Source organism: Tursiops truncatus, chromosome 4 (assembly GCF_011762595.2).
Source record: "Tursiops truncatus isolate mTurTru1 chromosome 4, mTurTru1.mat.Y, whole genome shotgun sequence".
Classification (NCBI taxonomy): Eukaryota; Metazoa; Chordata; class Mammalia; order Artiodactyla; family Delphinidae; genus Tursiops; species Tursiops truncatus.
In genome coordinates, this window is record NC_047037.1 from 36936883 (window position 1) to 36961191 (window position 24309).

At 41.7% G+C, this 24309-nt stretch overlaps 1 protein-coding gene and 1 non-coding gene across 2 annotated transcripts in view; both read right to left on the reverse strand.

Annotated features, from left to right (window-relative positions):
- Nucleotides 1-24309, reverse strand: part of VEPH1 (ventricular zone expressed PH domain containing 1) — a 214913-nt gene that overhangs the window by 98912 nt on the left and 91692 nt on the right. The window contains exon 7 of the mRNA XM_019946334.3: nucleotides 13861-14081. Coding sequence (XP_019801893.1) covers nucleotides 13861-14081 — 221 coding nt within the window. The remainder of the gene's footprint in view (nucleotides 1-13860; nucleotides 14082-24309) is intronic.
- Nucleotides 9443-9549, reverse strand: LOC117312297 (U6 spliceosomal RNA). The gene has a single exon (XR_004526554.1). It is a non-coding gene; the product is annotated as a U6 spliceosomal RNA (small nuclear RNA).

The following is a 24309-nucleotide window of genomic DNA, read 5'->3' on the forward strand; positions in this document are numbered from 1 at the left end:
GATAGTGCTGTCATTGGATGGTATTTTAAAAACCATCATGATTACAAAGGTTAATTTTAAAAGATCCTTCTCAAGATGAGAAATTTGGGGGCAGTATTTATTTTCTATCTACGTTAGTCCATGTATAGTCGCCAAACTAAAGTATTCCTCTGGTTCCTTGGAACCTAATCACATTTCAAAAATGAAAGATACCTTTATTTTTGAACTTTATTTTAGAAATTTCTATAGCTGGGATTATTAAAACTTAAAAATTTGTGAAGCACAAAGTATACCCCAATATGTATATATCAGATGTTGAGCATTAAACAAATTTTTAAATCTCAAAACATACAAGTTGTTAGAGGTATAGTTTCTTATGCATTTACTAGTTTTTTCTTTCTACATAAAGCTCTGGGTTATAACAACAGTTTAAATAATAGCATTTTCTTCCAAAAAACTTCAAATTTCACATGATTATAGTAAATCTCCCTCAATAATTTTATTGGATCAGTTTCTGATTTTTTTACATAAAATTTTCTTATTTATGGAGATCTTTTATTTCATGTCCTCTTCATACCAATTTCCCCATCTACAAAATGGAGATAATAACTATACTTAACTCATAGGGTTGTTGGGAAGTTGAAATGACAGAATCGGTGTGAAGCACTGTTCCTAGCACAAAACAGGAAGTCAGGAGATGTTAAATTTTATTATTATTATTAATTGTTATTATTATTATTACTCCTCTGGAAGCTTTATCTGTCCTTGTCTAGGCATTGTGTTAATGTAAAAAGAAAACACCAATGGCCTAGACACAGGCAGATCAATATTCCATATCCTGGAAGGTACTGATGTCCCCTGGAGAATGCTACAGCATCAGACTTTAGGACAGGACAGTCACTCAGCCCCCTTTCCCTGCCCCTGTCTCCAGTCACCAAGTGTGGGCTGTTAAGCACCATGGACTGTGTGAGTCAGAGCTCTCGTACCTGGGAGTATGCCTTCCCTCACTCAGATTGCCTTACAGCATCCCTGAGGGGACTCTGGGCATGAAAGAAGTTATGGGTTAACCCTAGACATCTGCTGACCCAAGAGGGTTAGGTCAGGTGCCTCTGGGGCAGGTTGCCAGGTATCTAGCCAAATGTGAATTTCAGATAAACAACAAATTTTTTTTTTAGTATAGGTATGTCTCTAATGGGACATAGTAAAAAATGTATTGTACTATACTAAAATGATTATACTTATACTAAAAAATTATTTGTTCTTTACCTGAAATTTAACTGGATGTCTTATATTTCTATTAGTTTCATTTGGCCACCCTATTCCTGGGTAAATCCCTGCTGCTCAGTGGGCAGGGAACTATAATGCTCATCCTTGTTCCCCTGTGCCTGGTAGAGTGCTTGACACTCACAGGTTCCTGAAGTGTTTGCAGAATAAATGAACTGAGACCACCTACATCTCTGAAGCCAGCCTGCTCCCTGCACCCACAAAAAACCCTCTGGAGGTCTACCAGATGTCTATGAAGCACTGGCTGCTTCTCCTGGTCCATGGGGAGTAGGGGATGGGGCAGTGTCATTTGGTAAATATCAACTGTGGAGAGAAACAAGGAGCAAGAGTAGGAGTGAAAAGAGGGATTTGCAAAGGGCTAAATAAGTAAAGAAGCAACGATAAAATGTCTGGGCCAGAAAAGTAATCTCTAGATACGAGGCTGATAAGTGTTACTGATGAGTAGGTTTCTCACCACAAAGAATTTCTCTCTTATACACGATCTTCCTTGTTTTTATGATTTGGAGATTTTATAACACAGGAGTCAGGGGTTAGGGGTGGTAATGAAGGGTCTCCAAGGTAGCCAAAGCCACAAGATGGACCAGAGAGAATTTTCTGTTACTGACCATCAATCCACCTGGATTTGTCACAGAGTTTTGCTGGCAGAGAATTAGGATAAGTTTTTGTTCCAATAGGTTGAAAGGTCAGAAAATGGTAGGCAGAAGTTTGAATTTATTAAAAAACACTCACTGCTCTTTGACTTCTCCTCTTGGTTTTTAAATTTAGTATAAATAGATAGGAGAGAATTGTTCAAAAACAAAAATCTTTTAGAGAGAGGAACTCTGCATTCCTTTTAGAGCAAAGAAATGCATCACAAATGTGAAAGTATGGGTGGAGAGTGGAGGTCCCGGTCCTGTTTACATTTATTTGTGGGGGCCAGGGAGTTGGGCTCATGCAAGGGGGTTGTTATTTTTTTTTTCCATTTGTTGCTTTTAACTCCAGAGGTAATTTTACAGAAATCTTTGTCAGAGTTCTATAATCCCCTAAATATTAACTTGGCTTTAACTCAACATGCCACATTACAAGAGGCTCAGATGATTTCCAGTCTGAACAGTTTTTGGTGTCTATTGCCAAGGTAAAGTTTGTAAAAGCATCTCTAGGGATACCTAGGAGGGGCAAGGGAAGGCCTAATTATCTCCCTCTTGTGTGAGCGGGACTCCCCCTTAGAAACGAATTGGTCCTTGGGCAGTTCACTGCTCTCACTAAGCTGGGAGATGAGACTATAAAGCTGGCAGAGGTGGAGAGATTGGCAGCCTCTCCTCCTGGCTCCTTAAATCAAAGAAAAATAATATTAGTTAACTTTTGATGAGCTTGGCTTATGATCCCATGCCCAGGATATGTATCCTGCAGAGTTGAGCTTGTTAGAGGAGAAGTAGGAGAATATCATGGACCAAATCCACAGTCCTAAATTCTTAGGATGTTATGTTCCCTACTCTTCAGCAGTTTCTTGGGTCATCAATCATCATAAGAATGACAGAGATGATCCCCCAGCTCCACGGCACTGTCATCTGTTTTGGAACTGAAATGAGTAATGCCTCTGGAAACGCTAAAATTGAATACTAAGGTAAAGGACAATGTTGAATCCAAATTCTTGGTACTCTCTTCTGCCCCTGACTGCCTCAGTGCACAAGAGCAGAGACCAGCAGGTGCTCAGTTATATGGGCACCAGAACATAGAACTCGCTGAAATGAAATGACTCCATGGTTTATTTCATCCACAAGATTCTTTTTAGGGGCTTCGAAAGGAGAGCGTGGCTGGGAAATAGACTGAATATGGCCTTCCAGGGAAAAGATCTAGGTTTATGACTCCAATCTCCTGTTAGTGACAGGCAAATCTCTTTATGACTTTTCTGTTATCTAAAAATGGGATCAATGATACTGTATCACCAGATTGCTGAAAACATTATAGAAGATAATGGATTTGACAGTGTAGCCCAATACAGAATGGGCATGAAAATGTCAAATGGTAAAACTCTAGGTGGCTACTGCCCAATGTGGACATTTGATACCGAAAGAAGGCAGCTTGTACAGGTGATACCCAACCTGGAAGATAAGCTTCTTCTTTTTCTAAGCCAGGAAGGACCATACAGTCCCTCCTACCTCTGCAGCATCCTAAAGACTGTGGACTATAGGAGAGCGACCCTCCCTACTGTGTGAGCATACAAGGACTGGGATATAGAAATGGTCGATTTTTAAAAAAATCTCTGTACTTCAAGGATGAATTCTGAGCAATTGCAGGCATGGAGAGAGAACGTTCTGCTAATAGAACAAAAGTTTAAAAGTCCTGATACGAGGAAGTGATCACTCTAATACAGATGCTCAGTCATTTGTTTTCTTTTCATTTAACCAACACGAAAAGGAATGGGACACAGAAAAAGATCAGCAAAAAGTGCAAAGCCCCTGCCCTTGCTGCTTAAAGTGAGGTTGCTGGACCAGCAGAATCAGTATCACCTTAGAGGCTGTTGGAGATGCAGAGTCTCGGGCTCCATCCCAGACCTGCCGAATCAGAGTGTGCACTTTAACCCAATCCCCAGGTGTTCCAGTGCATATTCAAGTTTGAGAAGCACTGGCCCAGGCACTGAAAGAACAGAATCTTAAGCAGACCAGGGCAGAGGCACTTTCTCTTAATCAAGCAAAGCTGCCAGGGGTTTCACTAATTCTGTAGTGAGGTGAGACTTAATAAACTGTGTGTGGGACTTCTCTGGTGGCAGAGAGGTTAAGACTCCGCCTGCCAATGCAGGGGACATGGGTTCGACCCCTGGTCCGGGAAGATCCCACATGCCACGGAGCAACTAAGCCTGCGCTCTAGAGCCCGTGCTCCGCAACAAGAAAAACCACCACAATGAGAAGTCTGCATGCTGCAAAGAAGAGTGGCCCCCGCTCGCCACAACCAGAGAAAGCCCGCGCGCAGCAAAGAAGACCCAACGCAGCTAAGTAAATAAGTAAGTAAATAAGTAACTGTGTGTTATTTAGAGTGTGGTAAACTGTATGCAGTTCCCTCACATTCCATAGCTTTATCCTTCTCAAGCCTTCCAGGGTCTTTATCAGTTCTGAGGTAAAGGTACCTTTTCACTTTTTGCCCCTGACAGATACTGGTTCAGATGGACCCAGAACTGTTAGTCAAGGTTCCCGAGCCTAGAATGGGCAGACCTGGTGAGCGGCAGCCTTACCAGAAGGCTGACAGATCCTAATAAATTGTCATCTGGATGTGGCACAAGTTACAAAAGCACTTTGAAAATTATAAAAGAGTACAAAAATGTAACATAGTAATGTCATCAGAACACTCTGAATCAGGGGTAAGAACTGTAGAGACAACATGCTCCTCCTTTTCTAGGCTAACTTTTTTTCTGGGAACGTGAGCAGGTAATGGGGGCTGGCCATGAGGATTAAGGGGAGGGTATCTGCCATGAAATGCAACCACTGGGCCTGAAGAGGGAAAAAGGTAAGACGTTGTCACTCACCATTGTTTAATACTGGAAGAACAGGGCAATGGTTAAGTTATCCTTTTTGATACATCCCCTCATCCGGTCTGCCCATTCTACTAGTGAAGCAGGCCCTTTGCCATCTCCATTTCACAGATGGAGTAGCTGAGACACAGAGACGTCAACTAATTTACTGAAGATCAACTAGCAAACCCAGCATTAAACTCAAGTATCCACCTCCAGGGCTCACCCGCTTCATACCCTCTTCCCCCTGCCTCTCAGTAGGTGTTTCCTTCAGTTTGCCTTTGACTCTACCACAGGAAGAAGCAATACATATTTTGGGACTGGTGATAGCACAGTAACCAACAAGAATTATTATATGCTAATGCCACCGAGTAACATCCTGTGGGAACACACCAGAACAGAGTTGACATATAATTGCTGAGCAACCCTTCACAGAGGTCTGAAAAATAAATTCTGGTGTCCCCTTTAACAAAAACTGAAAGGTGTTCAAAACTCAGGAAACAGCATGCAAGTAGCAACTTCAGAGTTCAATTATGATGGATACCAAAAAGGAACAGGGAGCTTTTGGGGAATGAAAATAGCAAACAGCTGGGTCATCATGGTCAAGTAGAACAGTTTTTCTTTTTGTTTGTTTGGTTTTTTTTTTGCGGTACGCGGACCTCTCACTGTCGTGGCCTCTCCCGTTGCGGAGCACAGGCTCCGGACGCACAGGCTCAGCGGCCATGGCTCACGGGCCCAGCCGCTCCGTGGCATGTGGGATCTTCCCGGACCAGGGCGCAAACCCGTGTCCCCTGCATCGGCAGGCGGACTCTCAACCACTGTGCCACCAAGGAAGCCCAAGTAGAACTGTTTTATCCTCAGCGGTCACCCTTCCCACAAGGGGCCGTCTAGGGTCAAGTCCCTCTCACCTCTCCTCCCACAGCACAAGTTTTCCTTTCCTCCAGACTAAAGCTCTGCTGTTCCCTGTCTTGTTTGGAAGGGAAAGCCAAACCACAGAAGCCTGATGAAAAGCTATTTTCTCTCGTGTGTCCTGTGTTTTGAACACAGCTGTGTTACAGGAAAGGGGCCTGGTCCCCCCCGGCAAAGGTGTGACTGTGCCGCTCACACTCCGGGCAGGGCTGTCCACACTGGCAGAGCCAGCCCCTCTGCGGCCTTGTGCTCCCTGGGGCTGCTTCACGGGCTCCAAAGCTGGTAATGCTGTCTCCCACCTACCTCTCTTGCTGATAAATGAATTCCTGAAATACCTTTCCAGACCTTTGCATCACCATAAATGCCGCTTTAAGGAAGGACAAATGGTGGAAGTAAATGAACAGCAGATGGAACGTAAATGGTACCACATGACAGACTTAACTTCTTCAGTAAGAAGAGGGGCAAAAAACCAAAGCCCTTCCTTCCCTACACATGGAGGAGTAACAAGAACCACAGCTACTGCCACAAATGGTTGTTCCGATTTTCTTTTTATACAAGTGACCACCCTAGACCTCCCTAGATTGAAAACATATACATGTTTTTTATGAAAACTCTGGTTACCTTGGTGGGGTGAAATTGCATTCAGCTTTTCCTAAGCAGGGGGCAACACTGACCAGAACATCACATGTTTTTAATTATGGTCCTGAACCTCCTTATGTACATTTTTCGAGCCAACAGTTGCTCTCAAAGAATCAATTTCTCTTTGTATAAACATGTCTTGCCTAAAAAAGTGGGAGCTCTTGTAAGCACTTTTAAGACTCTATTTTCCTTCCACAGTGCATAGGCTCTGAATATTAGCTCTGTCAAGTTTGGGGGAGACTGGAGGGTAAACAGAAAGATGCCTAGCACTTCAGTGCAGGACTTCAGGTGTGGAGGAGTGGAGAGGCAATGGGAGCTGTAGCAGGGCAAGAGAGAGAAGGTCACCATGGGCATGGGTGGGTGGGGAAGACCTCCTGGGGAAGGGATACCAAACTGGAGTCCTGGATAAGAGCAGCCTTCAGTGGGAAGAGAGGCACAAACAAGGCATTCTATTGATAGGAGGTAATAATAAAGGTTAGTGTGGTATCACTTTGGGGAGGAACAGGCAAGTCACCCCTGACATTCCTTTAAAATTCCTTTATTAATGAAGTACTGTGGACACTGTAAATCTTGTACACACTACAATTTGAGATACACTGGACTACACTAAAGGAAGAAATGAAAGAAAACTCTATGAGCTGATGTCTGGGCATTTACACTATTGCCCCTCGAAGAACTACCATGAACCTAGAGGTGAGTAGGGGCTGGGTAAAGAATTTTACTTTGGGGACTTCCCTGGTGGCATAGTGGTTAAGAATCCGCCTGCCAATGCAGGGGACACGGGTTCGATCGAACCCTGGTCCGGGAAGATCCCACGTGTCGTGGGGCAACTAAGCCCGTGCTCCACAACTACTGAGCCTGTGCTCTAGAGCTCGCAAGCCACAACTACTGAGCCCACGCGCCTAGAGCCCGTGCTCTGCAACAAGAGAAGCCACTGCAATGAGAAGCCGGAGCACCGCAACGAAGAGTAGCCCCCGCTCGACGCAACTAGAGAAAGCCTGCGCACAGCAAGGAAGACTCAACACAACCAAAAAAAAAAAAAAGAATTTTACTTTGTTCTTGCCCATCCACAAAGTTTTCTCCACTATGCTTTAGTATGAAGCCTCTGTAATCCTAATATATATTAAAAGATGTTGCTGTTGTGACGACGTAACAATATAACATAGTAACAGCTCCCAGAGCTGAACCCATCACATGGTAGGAGCTGGTTAAAAGCTTGATCAGACTCAGAAACATGGCCTTCTCTGAAAAGCTGGAGAGAAGAACCTGGCTCCCTGCTCTCTGCAGTTTGGCTCTGGACTTGGTAAAGAGCCATCACTCCTAAACTCTCAGGCTGTGCCTTCAGAGACTGTATATCACACCAGGGTTGGGTTCTGATGTGATTCCCAGATGTCAAGATGGGAACTCTGGAATGACAGGTTGCAAAGGGTCTCACAGTTGGAAAAGGGTCTCTGCAGTCCATGTTGCTTTGCTATACATTCCAGACACACATTGACTCAAATCCCCTGTTCCACCCTGTCATCCACTTCTCTGATGTTCAATGCATGAAATTTAGAATAAAAAAAAACTCTGGGGTGACTCCAAGGAGGGGAGATGTCCTGGAGTCCTTTCCTTGTGAACATAATCTCCTTATTCTATCTTCCCTTCATTCTCTCCCACATACTGTTGTTTCATTTCCTTCCCTCCACTGTGTCACTGCTTTCCATTTACAGGTTTCCCCCGCTATCTGAGCATTCCTATGAAACCTTTCCTAAGCTGAAATGGGTATAAGGCGAAGAAGCAATTACCTTTTTTTTGTAAAAGTGAAAATCCTCTTTGGATTTCTTTCTGTTAGCAAAAACAGATACAACTGGCCCTCCATATCCCCCCTTCCGCATCCTCAGATTCAACCAACCACAGAATGAATTCTGAATTTTGATCTGCAATTGGTTGAAACTGAGGGTGTGGAACTAGCCTATACAGGGGCCAACTGCACTACACCATTTTATAAAAGGGACTCGAGGATCGATGGATTGATGGCTTTTGGTATCCGAGGGGTCCTGGAATCAAGACGACTGTACTAATGTAGGTCTTCCCTCAAAGCAAAGGAGCGTAAAGTGAACTTTTGAAAAGTGAGGGATACCTGTATCCCGAAATCAGATTTAAACCTACCGAATAGGTTTTGACTATATTTTACCTTCCATTGCCTACCCCTCACCTCCCATCTGATTCTTAACAACAAAGAATAAACACAGTCTCATCACTACTATCACCATCACCACCAAAACAACCAAAGAACATACACCCATTTAATCAAGCCAGAGGTTAATGCTTTGTGTTAAAACTTTTCTTAAAGGTAACTTTCTCCCCCATGACTTTGATGGCTTTGGCTAGCGTGTGAAAGCTGGATCTGAGGGAACTGTGACCCCCCCAGGCCTGGGACTTAGGGCTGTGTCAGGTGCCCTTTCTCCCTTCCCTCTGCTTTCCCCTTGTGCCTTCTTCCTGGCCCCTCTTTCTCCCTACCTTTTCTCATTTCTCCTATTTACCCCCCCACCCCTGCTTTCTTTTCACAATTTCCATCCCTCAAACCTTCCATCCCTAGTTGCGGCCAAGCCTAACCTCCTACTAAGACCACCAGTGACAAACTGTCCCCAATTCTGTGGTCCCTGGCACCACAAGCATTGGCAAAGGTGTCTTCTAGTCCAAGGATCACTGACTGCTCAGCCAGCACACAGCTGCCAGGAGCCACCCTCTCTTTCCCCAGCTTCCCATGGGTCCCAGCAAGCAAATGGTTCAATGGTTAGTGGCCACCCAGCAGGCTACTTAGGGCTCATACAGTTGTGAAAGGTATAGAGCTTTTCTCCTATCTTGACACCCTCTCTTTTTTATTTTTAAAAATGTTTGAATTAATTTTTATTGGAGTACAGTTGATTTACAATGTTGTGTTAGTTTCTGCTGTACAGCAAAGTGAATCAGTTATACACATACATATATCCACTCTTTTTTAGATTCTTTTCCCATATAGGTCATTACAGAGTATTGACTAGAGTTCCCTGTGCTATACAGCAGGTTCTTATCAGTTATCTATTTTACATACAGTAGTGCATATATGTCAATCCCAATCTCCCAGTTTTTCCCTCCCACCCCTTCCCCCTTGGTAATCATAAGAAAAATAGGGAACGCTTCACGAATTTGCATGTCATCCTTGAGTAGGGACCATACTAACCTTCTCTGTATCGTTCCAGTTTTAGCATATGTGCTGCCAAAGCAAGCACCACCCTCTCTTTTTTAATCCACAATTGCTGTTATCTTTCTTTTGATTCTCCAGAATTAATTTCAGAATCTAAATGTTTTGCATGGCTGTCCTGTTAGTCAGCCTCCGGTGGTTTATTATTTAGATAAAAACATTCATCCTGAAATACAGGTACAAGAAAAGTGCAAGTGTGCTTACCTGGTGCATCAAATAAAAAATCACCCGATTAATTCAGTCATTTGGTGCAAAGGAGGCTCCCGTCTCCTCCATTTTTCATTCTCTCTAGGATGCTAATTGTTTTCCTTTTGATAGTCTTGTAATTTGGGCCTGAAGTCTAAAATCTGGCCTGCTGGGCTATGTGTCAGATTTGTAAATTAGACGACATCTGTTTTGAATTTAATCCATCTTTAATTTTCTTTTGAGCTCTCTTCCCTTATTCATTTCCCCTTCAATTGTAAGGATCAGACTTTGCTGGATGCTTTAGACAAAAGTGTGGACCTTTCTGCTTTGTGGGGCACAGATTAAAATTACTGAAGCTAAATGGTCACAATGAAGGCTATTCAGAGAAAAGATGTGGGGAGAGAAGCCTAGCAACCATCCTAGAGAGGATGAGCAGCTAATACAAAGGCCTGGCTGTCCACACCAGCCTTTTTGAGATTCCCACCGAATACTTACAATCGATTAGAAGGAGACTGACAGAGAGGGTTGAAACGGGTGAAGTATTTTGAATTGAGAGAGGCTGAGGTGGTGGCAATGGTGGTGGTGGTGGTGTATGTGAAGGGAGTGGTGACCTTTCATCTCTTCACATTTAATTTTTTCTTTTTTTTTTTCCCCTCAGAAAAATAATAAACAGAGGAGAAATGCATTTTCCTAATACAGACTCATATTTTGACAGTGAGACCTCATTTTTTTCTCCTGTCTATATATCTCCTAAATTCTTCTTTTCATGTGGAAGTTGTTTATTGCTAATTGGATTGGGCCTGCTTATTAAGAATCATTTTTCCTGTCAGAATGCCTAATGTGACACCCTTGTATAACATGTTTCTCCTTTATACAAACCCTTTTTCACACATATAATCTCATGGAGAGTCAACTGGCCTCTTGAAACTTTGCCTGTGTAGAGGCAAGAAAGAATGGATAGACTGCTGGCCAGAACACGTGCCCGAGCTTTCACATCTGACGCACACACCGGTCACCACTGGAAGAAGAAATGAGCAGGCTAGCTGAGCACAGAATGTAAGGTGGCTCCCCCGAACACCAGCTGTAGAAGCTCTAAACTGAAGTTCCCCACATCATGAAAATTGGCCAACAGTGACTTTGTGCTTGCACATAGATGACAAATCATCCCTTCATGATGCTGGCTTTGGATTTTTTGGATGCTGCCATGTGTAGGCTGCTGCTAGGCAGGTCATGGGGTCTGTGTAAATGCTGTTTTTAAATGGAATACGTAAATAGCAGTGGTTCTCAACTGGGGGTGATTTTTGCCTCTAAGGGGACATTTAGCAGCGTCTGGAGACATTTTTGGTTGTCACAGCTGAGGGGGAGGGTTGCTACTAGCATCTGGTGGGCAGAGGCTGGGGAAGCTCGTAAGTACTATAGAATGCACAGAACAGCTCCACAACCAGGAATTATCTAACCCAAATGTCGAGAGCACCAAAATTAGAAACCCTGGTATTATAGGCATCTATACTAGACATTGAACCAGGCAGCAACAGATTTTTATATGCTCAATCAAAACTATGGTGTTGAGAGAAAAGGGCACTTGCTATCTGGCTTCCTCAGATTAATAGCTATTGTTGACTTTGATGACCATCTTGGGCATAAAATATTCTCTGTGTGGAGTGGGCCAAGAGGTCCTCCAGATGGGCTCCCCTCCTGTTACGTCTTTTCTCGGTTTTCAGCATCCTCTTCCAGATGTATGTGGTCACTCAAGCTAGATATCTTTGGGTTTTCATTCACTCTCCTCCCCTTCTCCTCACCCCACCTCTCACCAATAATCGATTCTTCCTAATTCCAAGCTCTCTCCCTATAAAGATCTGTCCTGACTTCTTAGGTTCCCCACCTCTGATTTAGCCCAGGCCTCGCACACCATGGAGGGAGCCTACTGCTAAGCCCCCAGTAACAGCATCCTGGCCACTCTCTCTCTTGCCAGCCTGCAGCTCCAGCCAAATCCATTCAGGGCTCCAGCACGTCAGCCACTTCCTCATCCACCTAGTCCTTTAGTGAAGAAATATTTATTGAGTGCCCGCTATCTGCTAATTACTGTGCTAGGAGCCGTGTTCATTCCCTGGATTAAAATCTTTCCAAGCCGCCATGTTGCTTACAGGACAAACTCCTTGCTTCTCTGAGAATCTGCCTTTGACCTAACTTTTCAGTTTACTCTCCCACCCTCCACTGATGTATTCACTCCAGCCACGATGAACGAATTGCTTTTCATTAGTCTGGGTCACACACTCTTAAGCTCTTTTATCTTTGCATGTGAGGAGTGTCCTTTCTATTTGGAGTATCCTTTCAACGCTTATCTGGGGAACTTTCATTCATCCTGTGCAACTTAATCTGGTACCTACGCAGATGCCTGGCACATGGAAGCTACTCAATAAACATGGAATGAACTTAAATTTCACCTTCTTTGTGAAACATTCTTCGTTTCCCTGGCTGTATGTCTCTCATGCCTGCTATACGCACTTCCATTAACCCCATCACATGCACTGACTGTGAAACCTTTGAGGTACGGTGTTTTATGTCTTATGTTTTGTTTTATATCTCTTGGGACCTCCAGGCTCTGTGCCATGCTGGACATAAAGTGGACCCTTGTGACTAAATGTTCACTATTTTGTAAGGATGGCTTCTCGTGTTTTTGGAATGCTGTTTCAGACTGAAAATGATATGCATCATTTGTTAGCCCCAAAACTCACAAAATCTGATGCTAGTCTCAAATGTGCCCTGCCCCTTCTCCATAAATGAATACCTTCCAGTGCATAGGATCTGAAATTTGAGTCCATCTTTTATCACTTAGTTACTGTGTAACCTTGGGAAGAGATTTAACCAGTCTCTGAGCCTTTGTTTCTTCTTCTATAAAATAGGAATGATGATAATTGCCCTTCTTACCCCTTAGGATGATCATGAGAATCAAATGAGATGATGAATTTGAAAGTACTTTGTAACTGCTAAGGTCATAAAACTTTCCAAGTGCCTCCTTATTCAAAATGTAGCAAAACATAATAAAACCCCTCCCTCAATCTTGCATGGTCTTTATTTTTTTCCACAAACTTCTTGAAAGGACCAGATTTGTTTATTGTAGCTATCCTCTCCCTTCAACCCCAGGCATCCTGTTTTATGTCCAGCCATACCACTGGCAGCTCACTCACTACAATCATCAATAATTTTCTAATTGCTAGTATTTGTGGACACTTTTCTGTCCTTCCTTCATTTGACCTGACTCCAGTCTGCCTCTGCCTGAGATGTTCTCTGCACTGGGGCCAGAGTGAGCTTCCTGAAACATGGATTCTGATCATCTCCTAACATGTAAAAACCCACCATGATTCCTCACAGCCTCCAGGATAAAATTCAAACTCCTTAAGAAGGTCTGTCATGTCCTGCATCATCTGGTCCCTGCCTACCACTTCATCAGTGTTACCTAATGTCGCTCTCCTTATTACACACACCCTAGCCAGACAAAATGACTTCTGTTTTCCAGAAAGTGCTGTGCTCTTTCACATGCTGCCCCAAAGCCAGCCTGGTACAATCTGGTCATCTTTCAAGACTTGGTTCAAAATATCACCTCTTTTGGGAAGCATTCCCTGATCTCAGCTTCCCATTCCTCTCCATTCCATGAATAAGTAGGTACCCCCATCTCTGTGTTCCCCAAACTCCTTGACAGCATCATAATCAGCATAATCTTCCCACTATTCTCTAATTACCCACTCAATATTTACCTCCTCGCTAGACAATGAGCTCTTTGGGTAAAGGAACATGTTTTATCTCTCAATATGTCTAGCTTTTGGCAGGGTTCCTGGTATAGAGTAAGCAACTGTTAAATGCTTGTTAAATAAATAAACGAGTTCTACAAACATTATTATTTGCACTACATTCTTATTCCCTTACCGTATTTTTTACACTTTTTTTTAGGATTGTTTTGGTTACATTCTGGTTTTCACAGATTTAGAAAAAATTCTGGCAAATGTCATAATTTATTCAGAAGTTACTCTATGTTGAGATAGTGAGTTTGGCTTTCTTTGGGAACTTTTATGCTTACAAAAGAAAACATAGCCTTTTGTGCTATGTCTCAGTGGGTTCACAACAGATCCTGAGGTACCCAGGGATCCCTGCTCACCTGTCACTTCTGGCCTTGGTGGTTTCCAGTTGTCGCGTAAGGAGCTTGGCAATGGCAGTGAAGCTGTTGCTCATGCGGAAGATGTCTCTGCTCTGAGGGCCCAGGATGGAGGAGAAGGTGTCCGTGATGCTCTTAATCTCCAAGAGGAGAATATGGTGAAACGAGTGCTCCATGCTGGCCAGCTGACTCACCAGGAACGGCAAGCAGCTCCTGGCTCTCTCCTGCCAAGAACAATGGAGAACGTGTACAACTGTTGGCGGGGATGGAAACTGCTGCAGCCACTATGGAAAATAGTACGGCAGTTCCTCTGAAAATAGAACTACCCTATGATCCAGTAATCCTACTTCTGGGAATCTATCCAAAGGAAACGAAGTCATTATCTCAAAGAGATATCTGCACTGCCATGTTCATAGAAGCATTACGTACAACAGCCAAGACATGGAAGCAACCTAAGTGTTCATTGACAGACGAATGGATAAAGACAATGTGGCATATATATATAGAACGAAAAGTTATTCAGCCACGAAAAAGAAGGAAATCCTGCCATTTGTGATTACATGGATGAATCTGGAGGCATTATGCTAAATGAAACAAGCCAGACAGAGAAAGACAAATACTTTATGGTATCTCTTATGTGTAGAATCTAAAAAAAAAAAGTCAAACCCAAGAAACAGAGGCTAGAAAAGTGGTTGCCAAGGACTAGTGGGTGTGGGGGGGAAACAGGGAAAAGTTGGTAAAGTGTATAAACATTCAGTTATAAGATGAATAGGGTCTGAGGATCTAATGTATAACATAGTGACCATAGTTGATAACACTGTATCATGTAATTGAAATTTGCTAAAACATATGGGATAATGGATGGGTTAATTAACTTGATAGGGGGAATCCTTTCACAATGTATATGTATATCAAATCATTTGTTGTACACTTTAAATATCTTATAATTTTACTTGTCAATTATACCTTAACAAAGCTGGGGTGGTGGTGGTGGGGCAGAACGATGAAGAATTAAGGTCTATATTTAAAAAAAAAAGTCAGAGTCCCATGACCTGCAGATGACAATTCTATGGGGAGTTTACTTAGAGAGCTAGCTGAAGCTAACAATGTTTCATTCATAATGCCTCTTAATTGGCTTCTTTGAGGTTTTGATTTTTTTCCTGATTTCCAAGGCAATTAAAAAAAATAAAATAAAACCTTTTTCCTGTTACTCCTTTCTTAAAAATATGTAGTCTCATGAGCCTATCTTGCCAGGTCCAAATCTCTCAACTGTCGTTAATGATCTGACCCCCACATTCACCCTTCCCAACTCTGGTTCCTCCTTGGGCCAAGCCTCTATGCCTATGACTCACTAACTCCATGTGGACAGGGGAGGCCTGGTCAACGGCACCCCCCCATCCATCTGTCTGTCAGATGATGCCATGTACCATAATGGTATACCTCCTCTCCACAGGACATCCTCTCTCATTTGTTCACTTTAAGCATTTGTCAGCATGTTACAGATTTTATGTGCCTGGTCGAATGAGTAGATTCTATCACTCAGCTTTAATCAAGTGAACTCTCACAGTTGACTTAAATACGTTCCTTCAAAAAACTGAAGATGAAGAACAGCATGAATAACTCAGGCGTGAGTGAATAACAAGAAAATGGCTTAGCTGACTTGTCTCTTATACCTATGATAAATCCTCTCATCAGTCATATTATGAGGTGACATGATTTAATCCAACATGATTGGAAGTTAGCCAAAAAATTCAAAATTATCAAGAACGTTATTTGAAATGTAGATTTATGCCCAATATAATGATATACCATTAATAAATAAAAATAATTAAAAATATGCTTATTTTATCTTTAACTGCTCTTTTAAAATCTTATTTTTTAATGTATTTAAAAACTTTCATAATGGTAGTATAATAGACCATATGGGGGCTTCCCTGGTGGCGCAGTGGTTGAGAGTCCGCCTGCCGATGCAGGGGACATGGGTTCGTGCCCCGGTCCGGGAAGATCCCACATGCCGCGGAGCAGCTGGGCCCGTGAGCCATGGCTGCTGAGCCTGCATGTCGGGAGCCTGTGCTCCGCAACGGGAGAGGCCACAACAGTGAGAGGCCCATGTACTGCAAAAAAAAAAAAAAAAAAAAAAAATTGACCATATGTATAATTATAAATAAATATATATTGGAGGCTGATGCTCAAAATCCTTTTAAGTGATAGGTGTGCAGGTGTAAATTACTCTTCTAGCTAGGAATTCCCCTGTCCCCTTTGTTCTAGCATTTGGGGCCTTCATTTCTTTCAAGATGTAACTTCTTTCTCCTCCATGAAGCCATTCCCAACGACCTCTTCTGTCTGAATTTTCACTGTATTATCAAGTCTTTTAAAAAATCTTTTTAGTACTTGATTGCATTTGATCATTTGTTTACTCGTGCTTTTATTGCATGCCTGTAATATGTCTGTGCTAGACACTAGATGACAAAGGTGAATGAGAAGTGGTCTCTGCCTTTAAGGGACCCACAATCCCCCCTTCCACATATAATTCCCTAACGGTTACATGTACCACTCAAGTCTCCTAAAGGGGCCACTTCTCATACATCAATCATCAGCCAGGCACAGAACTGAGCCTGTAGTGTCTACACTCGGTGTGTATGTCTTGATTCACTGATTTAAGCAAACCTTATATGCCAAGGCATGACTTTACAAATAAAGGTATGTAGTTGCAAAAGAATTCTGTACTTTAAAAGAAATATTTATTACAGAACAGATTGCAGTAGTGAACTTCCCTAGTCTTTAATACTTAACTTGTTTTCAAAGAGTCCATGTACAATTGCACTGGAACACATCTCTTAGGGAAGGGGCTACATTTGCCATCAATCCCTTAATAACTATTTGGTAAGAACCCCTACGGCACAGTGCTCTGTCTGGATATGTGGGACTAAGGCTAGCACTTCAGTGAGCTGGACAGCTAATTGAAGAGATATTTACTCATTGAAGGATAACAATATTAGAGGAATGAAAAATAAACACCATTGGAACAAGTTCCTTGATAGCCCATTTTATACTTTGGCTCATATAATTGTCAGGTTGCAGAAGGACACCTAAGTACTCTTGAGTCTAATATTTTTTTCAACATAGATGCTTTCATTCATGCAAGGGCTCTGTATGTGAATTCACGGTGTGCAATGCATCACAGGGACATTTTCCCTTCCTCATTTCAGGCAAAAGCTGGATGTGAGGGTCCCTACCCTGCACCAGACACTGTTTTAGAAGCTAGGAACATAGCGCTGAAGTAACAAGATAATCTCTGCCATGATAATGAGGCAGACAGACAATAAACAAAATACATGTGTAAAATACAGAGTGTGTTGGATGGAGAAATGTACCTCAAAGGAAGATGAGGCAGATTAGGGAGACCCACAGAGGGGGGTTAATGTTAAATAGTGTAGTCAGGTCAGATTTCACAGAGAATATTACATGTGAATTCAGCAAGATTTTAGGATCTAAACCCAATAGTCTCAGTAACCACAGAAAACAGTTACAGCAAAAAGTGTCCTGATTGACAAAGGGAGGTTGGAAGAGATAAGAAAAGGGACACGGGAGATGTGGCACTTTACTATGGACAATGCGATTTCAAATTTCAAGTAACTTCCTCAGCTTCAGCTTCAGGTTCTTCTTTAGCAGTTTTTTTAGTCAGTCCACAAACATTTCATTTGCTTACCTAAGAAGTGTCCCTACGGTTTCATTAAGAGCCCTTTTTTGAAAGCACATGTCTTCCTAAAGGTGAGGATGGCTGTGTGCGTACTTGCTGAAATCAACACAATTCTGGATGATTTTCTGGCAGCCAAATTGAGCTGAAGGAAAAATTAATCACAGTGTGGGAACAAGAAAAGTTATAGCTGCTCTGGAACTAACGCATGAAGCCTAGCCAACCTCACATCGCTTGTTCTGAAAACCTGGAGCATGCCCATGTACCTCACAGGGGTAACAGATGTGATTCTGGATTAGAAAGTGTGATGTTAGGGTAAGAAGGGGTTTAGGAGATTCTGATTTCTTTCTTGGCTCCACAATATTTCATCTCTGGGGACCAGTGACTGCATTTTTCTGCTTTCAGTCATCCCACCATGGGGACAGGGTCAGCAGCACCGGTGTGCCTTAATGGCAAGCCTGACCTCATCCCTTCTGACATAAATTGATTATTTAATATTAAAATAATAATAGCTGACCCACAGAGAACACTTAAATCTAAGTGCCAATCCTATTCTATATGATTTTTATGTATTTATTCATGCAATCCTCCCAATAATACTGTGATCACTGCAATTTTATAAGAAGAAAACTGAGGCACACATGGAGGACTAATTCACTCAGGTCACACTGACCCCCGTGTCTCCAAAGCTGTGTCTTCTCTGGCTATACTTCCATCCCTCCCACCCCAAATCCCAAACCCACCCTTGCACATATTTTCCCACTCCTTTTTCCTGTCTCTTGTTCATCATCAGTTATAGGATCCTTTTCACTTTATTTTGATTTAGTGGTGTAAATATCATAAATACTCTGTAAATACAAAATAGACCAACAGGTCTCAAACTTTTTGGTCTCAGGGACTTTTTACTGTCTTAAAAAGTTATAGAAGACACCAAAGAGTTTTTGTTCATCTGAGTTATATCTATTGATATTTACCAGTTATTAAGTTAAATAAAAGCAATTTCAAAAAATGTCTGGAGACATTTTTGGTTGTCACTGCTGGGGGTGTTAGGGGGGACAAGCTGGTCGTATCTACCGGGTAGAGGCTGGAGACGCTGCTAAACATCCTACAGTGCATAGGACAGCCCCCCGGAAACCAAATATCAAAATATTTGGCTCAAAATATCAACAGGGCCAACCTGAGTTAAGTGAAACTGGCTTTTTGTTTGTTTGGTTTCTTCCCTGCAAACATGTGGTGGTGAAGGCGTCGATGAGTACGTTTTGGTGCCACTGTCTTGATCTGTGCTAAGGCACTGGCAGTTTTACCCATAATCGCTTTTGTCCTTTCAGTGCAAATGTCAACACAGTGAAAAAGGTCAATGATGTGTGAGTATTAGTGTGAAAATAGCTTGGACCTCGCAGATCCCCTGAAGGGGTCTCGGGGGTCCATGGACCGCACTGAGAATTGATGAACTAGAATCAAGGGTCAGCAAACTGTTCCTGTAAAGAATCAGAGAGTAAATATTTTTGGCTTTATGGGCCATGTGGTATCTGTTATGGGAAAACCGCTACAGACAATAAGTAAATGAATAGGTGTGGCTGGATTGGGGTCACAGGCAGTGATTTGCCTTGGTCATACCATTCATTTTTTTTGTGTTATTCATTTTGTTTGTAAAATACTGCTATTATCTCATAAAACGCCTCTGTTATTCTTTGTTAGGATAACAGAATGTAAATCAGAAAGCGGCCAAAAATGAAAATGTGGGTGCCTGGTTATGGTGATGATTGTTTCCCTCTATTAAGCATCCACTGTGTCCCAGGTACTTGGCATCTGCTTCCTCACTTAATCCTCATGACAACCTTGCAAAATGGTAAGAGGATGAAGATACTGATAAGAGGGCCAATCACTGGACCAAGATTACACTGGTAATACGAGTCTTGGTAGCAGACACAAGAGTGAATCAAGATCTGCCTGATTTCAGTTTGAATATTTCCACTTTGGCTAGGCTGAAAAAGATGGCTTAGTGCAGCCCTGTCTGCTGCTACCTTCCTGTCTTCCACCCACAGCAGGTATCAGCAACTGATTTCAGCGTTCTCTGCTGAACTTTCCCAAGACCCTTTCTCAACACTATGCTCCTTGTGAGAGGGTCTCAACCCTGGCTGTATGTTAGAGTCACCTGCGAAGCTTTTAGAACAATTCTAATGCCCAATAATTCCCCTCTTCCCCCCGCCCCCATTTCTATTTAATTTCATTGTGATGGGTGGGGTCCAGGCAGAGGAATTTTTAAAACCTCCCAAGTAATTCTAATATAGAGCCAGGGCTGAGAATCACTAGTCTATATAGAGTTCCAAATCTCTGAAAGTTTGAGAATTTGCTGATTTTAGGAAATGTGGATTTGGTCCTAAAATCCATACTTTTCTCTCTGTCCTTTATCAATTTACAAAAGAGTTAAAGAAAATAATTTATTTTGCTGCCTGAATGAAAATATTTTATTTACTGGGCATCTGTTATTCTTGCTTTTTTACTGGGCCATTTCATTGTTATTTTTTCATAATTCAACTCTTAGACGTCTCCACACACCAAAAAGACACTTGCAAGGGGCATTAGGAATGTAAATCAAATGAGCTTGTTAATGCTTTCTCAGTGAAGCTTTGCCAGGGAGAGCCCAGCCTTTACTTAGGAGCCCTCAGAAGCCTGAGTGAGGCCAGCAGTTGCTTGGTGGTGTATTTATTCCATGAGCCTCTTTCCTAATGATGGTGGGGATACTAGCTTCAGAGCAAGAGCTGAAGGGTTAGTATGGGCCCCTCCTCCACCTCAATTACCTGGCTTCAAGAAACTCTAGAGTAGGGGAGCCAACTCTTTCTGATTGGTCCTGGGATTTTCCTGGTTTTGGCATTGAAGGTTCCAAATCCTGGGAAACTCTTCAATCGAGGGCAAATTGGGACAGTTGGGCACCCTACTCTGGAGTCTGTGAGAAGGTGGGAAATTATTTCAGCTCAGAGGACTCTGCTAGACAGCCTCACACTGCTGGTGAATGTGATGATATATCACTGTCTGTCTCTCTATGTATATGTGTATGTGTGTGTGTTGTGTGTATGTGTGTGTTTGTGTACACAGAGTCGATTATTATTATTCATAGTAGCTATGCTCTATAAAGTCATTTCAAACACTGAATTAGCAAATACTGAAGCATTGCTTCTAGAGCAAATATAGAGGTAGGTTCCTGAAAGTCTCTGGTCACACATTTTCATCAACTGATCAATACATAACCTTGTTTTATGTGTGTTTCTATCTAAAGACATCTTCAGATGAATGGATAAAGAAGATGTGGTAGATATATACAATGGAATATTACTCACCCATAAAAAGGAACGAAATTGGGTCATTTATAGAGACATAGATGGGCCTAGAGACTGTCATACAGAGTGAAGTAAGTCAGAAAGAGAAAAACAAACATGTATATTAACGCATATGTGTGGAATCTAGAAAAATGGTACAGATGAACTGGTCTGCAAGGGAGAAACAGAGACACAGATGTAGAGAACAAATCTATGGACACCAAGGGGGGAAAGCTGGGGGGGGATGGTGGTGGGATGAATTAGGAGATTGGAATTGACATATATACACTAATATGCATAAAATAGATAACTAATAAGGACCTGCTATATAAAAAAAATAAAGTAAAATTCAAAAGAAAAAAAATAAAGATGTCTTAATTGATACAGATCATTAAAATTGAACTCACAGTTTAATTCATTAAATTGAACTCACAGCTAACAGCGCTATAACTCGTGCCTGAATGCAGCCTACATAACACACGAATTTTCTCCATAAGGTGCATCACAGCCTTCTCACACTTGGGAACACTAGAGAGCACTTCAGCACTAAACTTGTGGACATTTTAAGCAATGAAGTCACCAAGAAAGAGCACAAAGATTAGACTGTGGCACTAAATAGACCATGAGAAGAACAGACACTTGTTTACAGAGAGAGGGGAACTGAAACAAGAAGGCAGAGCATTGCCTTGTTCAACCCCAGCTGGGAACCTGTGCAGTGGGCACTATTCTGTGCAAGTCTGTGAGTGACCGCACAAGCACCTCGAGTATTGATTTGGGGTTACAAACACAGTTTAGAGACTAGGGTGAATTCTGTGAATATAAAATCAGTAAGGTCAATAGAAAGATAGATAGATATCAATAGATAGACAGATAGACACGTAGATAGGTGGATCGATTAATCAATCTTGCATCTTTGTGGACCTCCTATAAAAGAAAATTATCTTCTGGTCAGAATTGAAAGATATTCCAAACTGCTGGGCCTGACTTTCCATTCAGCCATCAGGAATGTGAGCTCAGCTTAACCAGGTCATATGGAGTTTGGTTTGAGTTTAAGTCTCCAGCTCATCTTGCCAGTTTCTTTCCTTCTATTTTTCACCACAGGCAGATTCTCTCCTTGCCTTTAAACTAATTGAAACGTTCTTTCCTTAGTAAGTTACTGTATATCCAAATCCACATGTGCTCTGTTTTTCACCCACATATTAATTCTTTTCCCCACCACAGATGGATTTGTATATATGACCCAACTTGGGTGTGCAGATTGAAGGCTGGCGACAGCCATTTGCTTTTTGCTTGCAACTCAATTGTTTTTTGTTTTTTATTTTTAACAAAACCACCTCAAAATTTATTTAGCAATTGGTAAAACTTCAGGGAAAAATAGATCAATGAATATTTGTAGTTGGAGATTTTAATATACTTCTCTCAAAATTGATAGTTAAAGCAAGTAACACACAAGTAGATATATCAAAGACCTAACCATATAATTAATACATTTGAGCTATTAGAAATATTTTTTAAATCCTGAACTAAATAGGATGCACATTCTTGTACACCTGAATTGAACACAATATTGTAAATCAACTTCAAAAAAATAGTATGCACATTCTCATTGAGTATGACTGGAACAGCAACTCAGTTATTTAGAGCAGAATATGAAAAACATGGTAACATGACATATTCTAAAATCCTTCTTTGCCTTTTTTGATTCTTTACAAAAAAAAAAAAGAAAAAAAGAGGTTAGAATAATGCCATTCTTTTCAAAAAAGGGATCCATTTGGTTTGGAACACTGAATGAAGCTCTCCCTGAATGAGAATTGTAATTATGAGAAAGCCAAAGGAGAAACTTATCTGTAAATCCTTTTCTAATAGATTCTGATATGCTCGGTAAGACATTTATGAAGTGGTGTTCATGTTGGAGATACTGAGATATGCCTTCTTCTCGGAGCTATCTGTGGCTAGGGGTTGTTGCCATTTTAAAAGACCACCCTTAAAATCGTTTTCTCTTCTTCCATCTCCTTTAGCAACCCAGTTTCCATCAGAAACAGATGTCTTCCATTAGGGCAGACTGTTGGCTACTGGAAGCCCTTCCTCCCCTTCTCTTCCTTGTACCCTCCCACACGTCTTTAAACCACTTCAAACGTCACCTCTTCTGTGAAGTCCTCCTGAACTCTTCCAGCCAAAGTTGCTTGCACCTATCTCTGTGTTCCTCAGACCTCTGGCTGTATCTTCATGAGAGCCCTGACATCCGTGCCTGCAATTTCTGTGTCACTGTCACCTTTCCCGGTGTGCCCCTCAAAGGCTGGACATGTCATGTTCATCTTTGTACCTTCAGTGCTTAATGTGTTGCCTGACATAAAGTTTTTTATTGAAAATCACCATCAACACCCCAACACTCCTGACATGGCTCTGGAACCATGAGGTGGGGAAACCTCATGCTTTTCAGCAAAATAGGATTTGTTAAATCTTCCTACCTCCTTTTGGGGAATGGCTGTACTGATAGATTTTTTTTGGTATGGCTGGACTTATGTTAAGAAAAACATGAGATGATTTTGGGCCTGGTGTTTTTATTAGCTGTATAACTTTGAGCATCTTATTTAACCACTTTGAGCCTCAGTTTCTTCATCTATAAACTAGAGCTAGCAATTCAGTGGCAGATATTTTTGCTTGCCTATCAATAGTCATATCTCATCCTATCACCTTCTTTCTTATTGGTAAAATCTCCATCCTGCCATAATGTGAAAATGACAGCTATTCAACTCCTCAGCCTCCTTTGTAACTAGGGGACGGGTATATGAGTTTACCCGTCTTGAGGGCATTTGGACTTGAGGTGAAGTTTTCTGGGGTGAGAGATTGATGGAAAAGGTTTTTCTCCCAAATAAGAAGAGAGACATGGAAGGACACCTGCCTTTTCTTTAAGACACAGACATTGCTGTGTCTACATCATGTGTCTACATCATGTGCTGCCTGGATCTGTGGCAGTCATCTTACAAGCATGAGGGGACATACTTATGGGGCCAAGTCAATATACTGGGGAGGTGGAGAGAAAAGAGCCTTGTCACCAAGGGTTTTTGATGACATTTTGGAATTTTTGAAGGAACTTGGACCCATCAAGTCTTTCAGACTTCTTAAATGAGATAATAAATATTCTTATTATTGAAGCTGCCTTTAGTTTGATATGCTATTAACAAACTCAGCTGACACAAATTCTTCAAGACTTTGTTATGAGGAATAATGAAATAATACCTATAAAGGACCTGGCATAGAGCAAATGGTTTTAAAAAATGGTAGCAATCAATTGTTATTACAAGTATTATTCTTAATAAGATGTGATTATACTAGAAATGTCAATGAGTTAAAAAATAAGCCATTTAGTAGAGGCCTATTGTTTTATTATATTATTGTTGTCAATGCCAGCCATACTATTTGGCACATAGTAAATGT